This window comes from Heptranchias perlo, chromosome 7 (assembly GCF_035084215.1).
Source record: "Heptranchias perlo isolate sHepPer1 chromosome 7, sHepPer1.hap1, whole genome shotgun sequence".
NCBI classification, from domain to species: Eukaryota; Metazoa; Chordata; class Chondrichthyes; order Hexanchiformes; family Hexanchidae; genus Heptranchias; species Heptranchias perlo.
In genome coordinates, this window is record NC_090331.1 from 5,940,433 (window position 1) to 5,949,666 (window position 9,234).

The following is a 9,234-nucleotide window of genomic DNA, read 5'->3' on the forward strand; positions in this document are numbered from 1 at the left end:
GCCTGTCCTTGACTACTTGGCTCAGGAGGCAGCTGTGACCTTCGCACGACCTGCCCACCGGATCCCTGCCGCTCCCTCGTTTCTGCAGGCACTGTCCTGCATGGAGTGACTCTTCACCACTGTGAGCACGAGCGTTGTGTCTGAGCGTGAGCATTGTGTGTGTGTGTGAGTGTGAGTTTTGCAGTCGTGCCTCACGGTGCCGTTATCCGAAGGTGAATTAACGCTGACCTGATCCAAGCACAGAATCCCAATGGACCAAATCCCCCTTCCCCGTTCACTCCCATTCGACAGAAGTCGTGATCTATCAAAACCTTTTAAACTGGAATACCCTCCCCCCAACTCGTTCTCCCCTTTCTTCCTCTCCTCTTCTTGTTCACTTCATCCTCCCTCCCCTCCTCGGGCCCCCCCCCCCCCACTTTCTCCCTCCCCTCCTCGGCTCCCCCCCACTTTCTCCCTCCCCTCCTCAGCCCCCCCCCCACTTTCTCCCTCGGCCCCCCCCCCCCCACTTTCTCCCTCGTCCCCCCCCCCCACTTTCTCCCTCGTCCCCCCCCCACTTTCTCCCTCGTCCCCCCCCCCACTTTCTCCCTCAGCCCCCCCCCCCACTTTCTCCCTCGTCCCCCCCCCCACTTTCTCCCTCGTCCCCCCCCCCCACTTTCTCCCTCGTCCCCCCCCCCCCACTTTCTCCCTCGTCCCCCCCCCCACTTTCTCCCTCGTCCCCCCCCCCACTTTCTCCCTCGTCCCCCCCCCACTTTCTCCCTCGTCCCCCCCCCCCCACTTTCTCCCTCGTCCCCCCCCCCACTTTCTCCCTCGGCCCCGCCCCCCACTTTCTCCCTCGGCCCCGCCCCCCACTTTCTCCCTCGGCCCCGCCCCCCACTTTCTCCCTCGTCCCCCTCCCCACTTTCTCCCTCGTCCCCCCCCCACTTTCTCCCTCGTCCCCCCCCCACTTTCTCCCTCGTCCCCCCCCCCCCACTTTCTCCCTCGTCCCCCCCCCCCACTTTCTCCCTCGTCCCCCCCCCCCACTTTCTCCCTCGTCCCCCCCCCACTTTCTCCCTCGTCCCCCCCCCACTTTCTCACTCGTCCCCCCCCCACTTTCTCCCTCGTCCCCCCCCCCACTTTCTCCCTCGGCCCCCCCCCCACTTTCTCCCTCGTCCCCCCCCCCACTTTCTCCCTCGTCCCCCCCCCACTTACTCTCTCGTCCCCCCCCCCCACTTTCACCCTCGTACCCCCCCCCCCACTTTCACCCTCGTCCCCCCCCCACTTTCTCACTCGTCCCCCCCCCCACTTTCTCCCTCGTCCCCCCCCCACTTTCTCCCTCGGCCCCCCCCCCCACTTTCTCCCTCGTCCCCCCCCCACTTTCTCCCTCGTCCCCCCCCCACTTTCTCCCTCGTCCCCCCCCCCACTTTCTCCCTCTCTTTCCCCCCCCCCCACTTTCTCCCTCGTCCCCCCCCCACTTTCTCCCTCGTCCCCCCCCCCCACTTTCTCCCTCGTCCCCCCCCCCCACTTTCTCCCTCGGCCCCCCCCCACTTTCTCCCTCGTCCCCCCCCCCCCCACTTTCTCCCTCGTCCCCCCCCCCCCACTTTCTCCCTCGTCCCCCCCCCCACTTTCTCCCTCGTCCCCCCCCCCACTTTCTCCCTCTCTTTCCCCCCCCCCCACTTTCTCCCTCGTCCCCCCCCACTTTCTCCCTCGTCCCCCCCCCACTTTCTCCCTCGTCCCCCCCCCCCACTTTCTCCCTCGTCCCCCCCCCACTTTCTCCCTCGTCCCCCCCCCACTTTGTCCCTCGTCCCCCCCCCCCCACTTTCTCCCTCGTCCCCCCCCCCACTTTCTCCCTCGTCCCCCCCCCCACTTTCTCCCTCGTCCCCCCCCCCACTTTCTCCCTCGTCCCCCCCCCCACTTTCTCCCTCTCTTTCCCCCCCCCCCCACTTTCTCCCTCGTCCCCCCCCCCACTTTCTCCCTCTCTTTCCCCCCCCCCCCACTTTCTCCCTCGTCCCCCCCCCACTTTCTCCCTCGTCCCCCCCCCACTTTCTCCCTCGTCCCCCCCCCCACTTTCTCCCTCGTCCCCCCCCCACTTTCTCCCTCGTCCCCCCCCCACTTTCTCCCTCTCTTTCCCCCCCCCCCACTTTCTCCCTCGTCCCCCCCCCCCACTTTCTCCCTCTCTTTCCCCCCCCCCCACTTTCTCCCTCGTCCCCCCCACTTTCTCCCTCGTCCCCCCCCCCACTTTCTCCCTCGTCCCCCCCCCCCCACTTTCTCCCTCGTCCCCCCCCCACTTTCTCCCTCGTCCCCCCCCCACTTTCTCCCTCGTCCCCCCCCCCACTTTCTCCCTCGTCCCCCCCCCCACTTTCTCCCTCGTCCCCCCCCACTTTCTCCCTCGTTCCCCCCCCCACTTTCTCCCTCGTTCCCCCCCCCACTTTCTCCCTCGTCCCCGCCCCCCACTTTCTCCCTCGTCCCCCCCCCCCACTTTCTCCCTCGTCCCCCCCCCACTTTCTCCCTCGTCCCCCCCCCCCACTTTCTCCCTCGTCCCCCCCCCACTTTCTCCCTCGTCCCCCCCCCACTTTCTCCCTCTCTTCCCCCCCACCCCCCCACTTTCTCCCTCCCCCCCTCGCCCAGTGCTTTGTTATAGAATTGTGAATCGTACCGAACTGAAGGAGGCCATTTCAGCCCATCGCACTGATTGAACAGGTGTGAGTATCTCTCGTCCCTCCCCCCTCACCAGTTCCCTCCTGTGTTGCAGGTGTACGTCTTGAAGAGGCCTCACGTGGACGAGTTTTTAAGACGGATGGGCGAGCTCTTTGAGTGCGTGCTCTTCACGGCCAGTCTCTCCAAGGTGAGTCCACCCCCATCACTGATTCTTTCCCAGTTGCTCTCTCGTGAGCTCTCTCTCCCAAACTGCAAGTGTCCCTTCGGTCGTAAGATCGCAATTTCACGTTTGGTGGGAGAGTTTTTTTTTAAGCGGATGTAGTTGACCCCCCACCTCTCTGTGCTTGCCGTCACCTTTGACCCTGACCTGACCCGTTCCCATTGCTTCCGTAGTACGCCGACCCCGTGGCCGACCTCCTGGATAAGTGGGGAGCTTTCAGAGCCCGGCTCTTCCGAGAGTCCTGCGTTTTCCACCGGGGCAATTACGTCAAGGACCTCAGCCGGTTAGGCCGCGACATGAACAAGCTCGTCATCGTCGACAATTCTCCGGCCTCGTACATCTTCCATCCGGACAACGCTGTACGTAGCCGTGTTTTATTGCACCTCCGCTGCCGGCCTCACGGCCATCTTTGGTGTCAAGAGTTTGATCGCTTTCCGAGGGGGGTGTTGCCAAATGTCCTCGCCACGAGCCCCCAAACGTAACCGAGCTGCGATCCAGCTCCTCAACCCCTCAAAATTAAAGAGAATTGGTTAATTACGTCGCATAGAATTTTACAGTGCCGAAAGAGGCCATTCGGCCCAACTGGTCCACACCAGCCTCCTTCCACCTTACTTCGTCTCACCCTATCAGCGACAGTTACATGGGTAAGATGGGTATAGAGGGATATGGGCCAAGTGCAGGAAATTGGGACTAGCTTAGTGGTATAAACTGGGCGACATGGACATGTTGGGCCGAAGGGCCTGTTTCCATGTTGTAAACTTCTACGATTCTATACTTCTATTCCTTTCTCCCTCATGTGTTTATCCAGCTTCCCCTTCAATGCATCTATGATATTAGCCCCAACCCCTCCCTGTGGTAGTAAGTTCCATGTCCTAACCACTCTCCCAGTGATTTTGGAGAATTGAATTCCAGAACTGTAGTTGCTTGTATCCTGCCTTTCCCAGTTGCTCTTCCGGCCATGTCTCCTTGATTTCCTCCTCCACCTTCTCAAAGTTTCCCAGTGTGTCACAAGAAGGTTGTAATTTTTTAGGAAGGTCATTAGGACTCAACAAGTCACTTTATGATGGATGAACCAGGCCCACGTACGTCACTGCATCTCTCAACCCCTTCTCCAATCGTCCCCTGAACCCCCGTTTATACTGTCTGCTTTGATGTTCCTTCCCCTGGTAACCCTTCGCTTCTGGTTGGCTCCCTCCCTTACTGATGTCCTCTCGTATTTCAAACTTTCACCATAAGAGAATAATTTGGACCAACCTTGTTAATTCACCTCTTCATGATCTTCAGCACTTCAACAGAGCTACTTTTGAAGTGTCCCCTTTTCCAAACAAACCCAACTTCCTTGACCTCGCCTTGGAACTGAAACTGAAACTCCCGTTTCCTGGAATCATCTGCCTTGCTTGCCTTTATACCCTCTCAATGGCCAGTAGCATCCTTCCTGTCAGGGACCTCCAGGTGAGAGGGGGGGTCAGAGTTGTGCTGAGGGACGTGCGGCTTTCCTGACATCTTTGCTACAAGTCTTTCACCGACGATGAATAAATTCAAATTCCCTTCTCGCTCAGAGAGCATAGGGACACAAAGCACGGAAGCAAAGGTCATTTATTCCATCAAATCTGCTGCTTCCACCGCCCATGTACGCTCTCCCCTATCATGGACTCTACCCACCCATTTAATCTCCTCCCCCCACCCACGTACACTTTACCCCGTCACAATGTAGAAAGAGCTTGGGCAGGAGCGGGCGATTCTGGCTGGTCAGATCCTTTGGGAGGAAATTTGGCCCAGGCCCAGGCCCAGGCCCACCGGTAACGGGATTGAGACTGCCCCCTGGGGCCCTTACATTGGGTTTGAAGCCTGCTCCCAGGGCCGGTGGTGATCTTTCAATATCAAGTGTTTTAATTTGTGTTTTCGGAGGGTGAGCTAGGGTTTGCCAACTCTCCAGGATTGTCCTTGTGTCTCCAGGAATTAAAGATCAATCTCCAGGACACTGCGAGGGACAAAAACCCAGGAAGAAAGAACATTTTTTTATATTAAAAAAAATTTCTTTGAGCACTTTTTTGTTGATTAATTATAAAAAAATATCGGACATGGGAAGTTGAGGGGTGGGTAGGGGGAGGTGGAAAATCATCCAATCGTGTAATGGACGAGCCTATTCGCTCCCCGATTGGTGTAGGAAGGTGTTGGGCGACCAATGGCGGGAAGGTGGGATGTCACGTGACGAAACCCTCCAGGATATCAGACCCCATATCCGCTCCATCACCGAGACCCCCCTACTTCCGCCTCCGTAACATCGCCCGTCTCCGCCCCCTGCCTCAGCTCATCCGCTGCTGAAACCCTCATCCATGCCTTTGAAACCTCCAGAACTCGACTATTCCAATGCTGTCCGGCCGGCCTCCCATCTCCCACCCTCCATAAACTTGAGCTCATCCAAAACTCTGCTGCCCCGTATCCTAACTCGCACCAAGTCCCGTTCACCCATCACCCCCTGTGCTCGCTGACCCACATCGGCTCCCGGTCCGGCAACTCCTCGATTTTAAAATTCTCATCCTCGTGTTCAAATCCCTCCATGGCCTCGCCCCTCCCTATCTCTGTAACCTCCTCCAGCCCCACAACCCCCCGAGGTCTCTGCGCTCCTCCAATTCCGGCCTCTTGCACATCACCGATTTCCATCGCTCCACCATTGGCGGCCGTGCCTTCAGCTGCCTGGGCCCTAAGCTCTGGAATTCCCTCCCTAAACCTCTCCGCCTCTCTCTCCTCCTATAAGACCCTCCTTAAAACCTACCCCTTTGACCGAGCTTTTGGTCACCTGTCCTAATGTCTCCTTATGTGGCTGGGTGTCAATTTTTGTTTGATAATCGCTCCTGTGAAGCTCCTTGGGATGTTTTACTATGTTAAAGGCTCTGTATAAGTGCAAGTTGTTGTTGAATATGTCCAGTCGAGAGTCGGCATTCACTGGCGTGAGGGAGTGAGCAGTGACCGGCTGCTTCCCCCCCCCTCTCTCCCCCCCCCTCTCTCTCTCTCCCGAATTCAGGAATTCTGACGCGCTGCTTCCTTCTGTCCCCACAGGTGCCCATCGCTTCCTGGTTCGACGACATGTCCGACAGGGAGCTCCTGGATCTCCTCCCTTTCTTTGAGAGACTGTCGAAGGAGGACGACATTTACACAATGCTGCAGGAACATAAATCCAGCTAGCGCTGAACGAGCCCGAGACTGAGGGGAGGGGGAGAGGGGGGGAGGACCGACCCTCGACCCCACCCTCCCACCACCCACCTCCCCCCCCCCCACCCCCTTTCACCCCTCCGCTCCCCCGGGGGAGTGGGGGGAGAGACTCGCCTTCTGTCCAACCCAGGATTCCTCTCGACCAGCGTGCCTTTTTTTTTTAAGAAAGAAAAAGAGAAAAAAACCGTGACTTGAAAGGACGGCTGGACCCGAGGGGAGAGACGCAGGCCCGGCCGATCGAGACCCGCGACACTTACGTTACAGGAGACTGGAGCAAAGGGCTCCTCCCCTTGGACAAATTCTTCTCTGCTCTTCTGTCATTCCGCCAACCGGTATCTGGCGGGCACTGGGTGGGCGAGGGGCGCTCGACTCGGATGGGATCGGTCGGCCGCACTTGTGCCGGGCAGTGCCCGGCTCGGACACCCTCCCCCCCCCCCGCCCAGCCCAGGCCGCACTGAGCCAGCTGATCTCAGCCAGCAGGGAGCAATGGTTGTGGGGGAGGGGTGGCGATTGGCCTCAGTGCCTCTGGGTAGGGAGGAGGAGGAGGAGGCGGGGGGGGAGGGGATGCTGATTATTCCCACTCCTGCTGGTTATCCAGTGGCCGCCTCCACACCCGACCCTTCTCGCCAGGTGCCCAGGCAAGGGCAGGGTTGCGAGGGCTGCGATGCCCCCTGCAGTCGAACAGCCGGTCAGCGCGCACGCTCGCGCGCCACACACCGGGAAGGCGATGGGCCAAATCATGAAGTGGTGGGGGGGAGGGGGGGGAGAGAAAGAGCTTACCGAAAGAGGGAAAAAAAATAACGATTTGGTGTAACCGGGAGAGGCTGAGGAGCAAGATTCTGGCTTTGTGAGTTGACATGACTTTTATAATGTGTGTTTTGGGGGGGGGGGGGGGAGAGAAATAGAGGGGGAAACCTCCTGGTTTTTCCTGATTTTGGCGGGGGCGGGGGCTATCGTCTCGTCGATTGGTCCATATGCTTTAACGGTCCAACTCAGAAAGATTGGTTGTTTACACCTCTCTCTCTCTCTCTCTCTCTCTGTGTGTGTGTGTGTGTGTGTGTGTGTGTGTGTGTGTGTGTGTGTGATCACCATCCTCTTGACATTCCGAGCGTGCACCCTCGCACGCGCTTGTGAGCAATAAAGGGCGCGGTAACGGCCGACAGCCCGTAGGTAATCTCGCGGAGACGGCTGGCATTGGAAGATCGGGGGGGGGGGGTGGGGGGGGATGGGGGAGGGCGGTCGGTGTGGAAGAGGGTCTGAAACAGAGACTCGGGAGGGACCTGGTTCATCCCCCTCGGAATTAAAAAGGAACGTGTGGTGATTAATGGGCCGTTTCCCCCACCCCTCTCCTCCTCGTCCCCTGATGACCCTGACCCATGCTGGGGAGGGAGGAGGGACAGGCCCCTCCCGTATCTCAGCCACGTTGACCGTTCACCTTGGGGGTATTTGACCATGGGGGGAATCGCAGCCAACCTCGACGGTGATGCTTACCGGCCGGGGTGGGGGGGGGTTAACTGGATAATTGATTTGGGAATGGGGAATTTCCCCCATGGCCCAGGGGCACTGAGGCCAATTGTAAAGCCCTTCTATTTCTCCCCCCACCTGCCGCCCGCAACTCCTGAGTTGAGACCAGCTTCATACACCGAGTTCATTGCTCAGCCTCCCCTCCTCTTCTCCCCCGGTGTCACTCATCTGAATATGGAAGGTCATCCCCCCCACCATGTGTCTGCCAATAACACCTCCCATCCCCCTCGACCCCTCCCCTACGATGTACACTACGATGTACATCCAAACAGCGAAAGACTAAACACCCCCGTACAAACTCAGCCCCCACCGATACACGTGTACAACACTGCGTTCCGCTAAATAACATCGAATGTACAGCACAGAAACAGGCCATTCGGCCCAACAGGTCCGTGCCGGTGTTTATGCTCCACACGAGCCTCCTCTTTCCCTACTCCATCTCACCCTGTCAGCATATCCTTCCATACCTGTCCCCCTCGTGTGTTTATCCAGCTTCCCCTTAAATCCATCTGTGCTATTCACCTCAAGCACTCCATGCGCGGTAGCGAGAAGCCATTTTATATGCGCTTAACAAGCTATCACTCTGGGCTTTTCCCAGGTCGATCTTGCGTACGTGCATCTTAAGATTGCCGCAGCCCCGTTGTGAAATGAGCCGAGGCCTGGGACCGCCCGCCGGGAGTCGATCCCGAGGCGTTTGGGCGATTCACGGGGCTGGTGGGGGGGGGAAGATGCGCAGGACGGGAGTGTGTGGGACTAATTGGATCGCTGTTTCAAAAGAGCCGGCACGGGCACGATGGGCCGAATGGCGGCCTCCTGTGCTGTATGATTCTGTGCAGTCGCCCCTCGCGCTCTCGGGCATTGTTTGGCCAGCGGCGGAGGGGGGCGCGGGCGCGGTCTGGGTGTTGTGAGCTCAATGAGCCGGTTTTGCTCGCAGTTGAGCCGGCGTATTTGAGGGGGTCGGGGGGGTGCTGCAGGGCCGAGGCCTCGCTCCCCTCCCCTCCCCACGTAGAAGTGGATGGGACGGGGAATCATTTCCAGGACCATCTTATAAATAATTAAATGGGATCAATAAATTTAATCAATTATTAAATTTAATAATTGTTATTGATTGATAAATTAATTAAATTTAATAATTCGGTTGATTGTGATTAATAATTTGCTGTAACGCCCTTAGTAATAAGAGGGGCCCAAACCCCACTGGGACCTCGGTGTCTGTCTGTGTGTGTGTGTGTCTGTGTGTGTCTGTGTCTGTGTGTGTGTGTCTGTGTGTGTGTGTCTGTGTGTCTGTCTGTCTGTGTGTCAGAGAGAATGTCGGGGTGAGGGGGTCGAGCTCCAGGATGGCCATCATTGAGGGAGGGGTGGAGGATGTGTCCCACCCGTCCGCTTCCCACTTCTCCCTTTTGCCTCTTATAATTTAGGGGCCGGAGTCCTGCAGGTCGCTCGCTCTGCTGCAGCGGGGCTGTTCCACCCCGGGGGGCATCGCCACGAGCGGGGTCTCTGTGCTCTCCGGGTGATACTGCAGGACCCCCCCCCTCTCGCCCCCACCTCGGTTCTAGCTGGCTGAACTGGGCCAGGGCACGTTTTGGTTGTGGTGGGGGGAGGGGCATGGCGGATTGCTCCCTTTCTCCCAGTGACGCCTCCGT

The 9,234-nt window shown here is 58.7% G+C and overlaps 1 protein-coding gene across 2 annotated transcripts in view; it reads left to right on the forward strand.

Annotated features, from left to right (window-relative positions):
- LOC137323480 (carboxy-terminal domain RNA polymerase II polypeptide A small phosphatase 1-like) overlaps positions 1-7,229 on the forward strand; it is a 110,110-nt gene extending 102,881 nt beyond the window's left edge. For both annotated transcript variants that reach the window (XM_067986983.1, XM_067986984.1), the window contains 3 exons: positions 2,729-2,821; positions 3,028-3,213; positions 5,915-7,229. In XM_067986983.1, the coding sequence (XP_067843084.1) occupies positions 2,729-2,821; positions 3,028-3,213; positions 5,915-6,040 (405 nt within the window). In that variant the 3' untranslated portion in view covers positions 6,041-7,229. The remainder of the gene's footprint in view (positions 1-2,728; positions 2,822-3,027; positions 3,214-5,914) is intronic.
- The last annotated feature ends 2,005 nt before the right edge of the window (positions 7,230-9,234 follow it).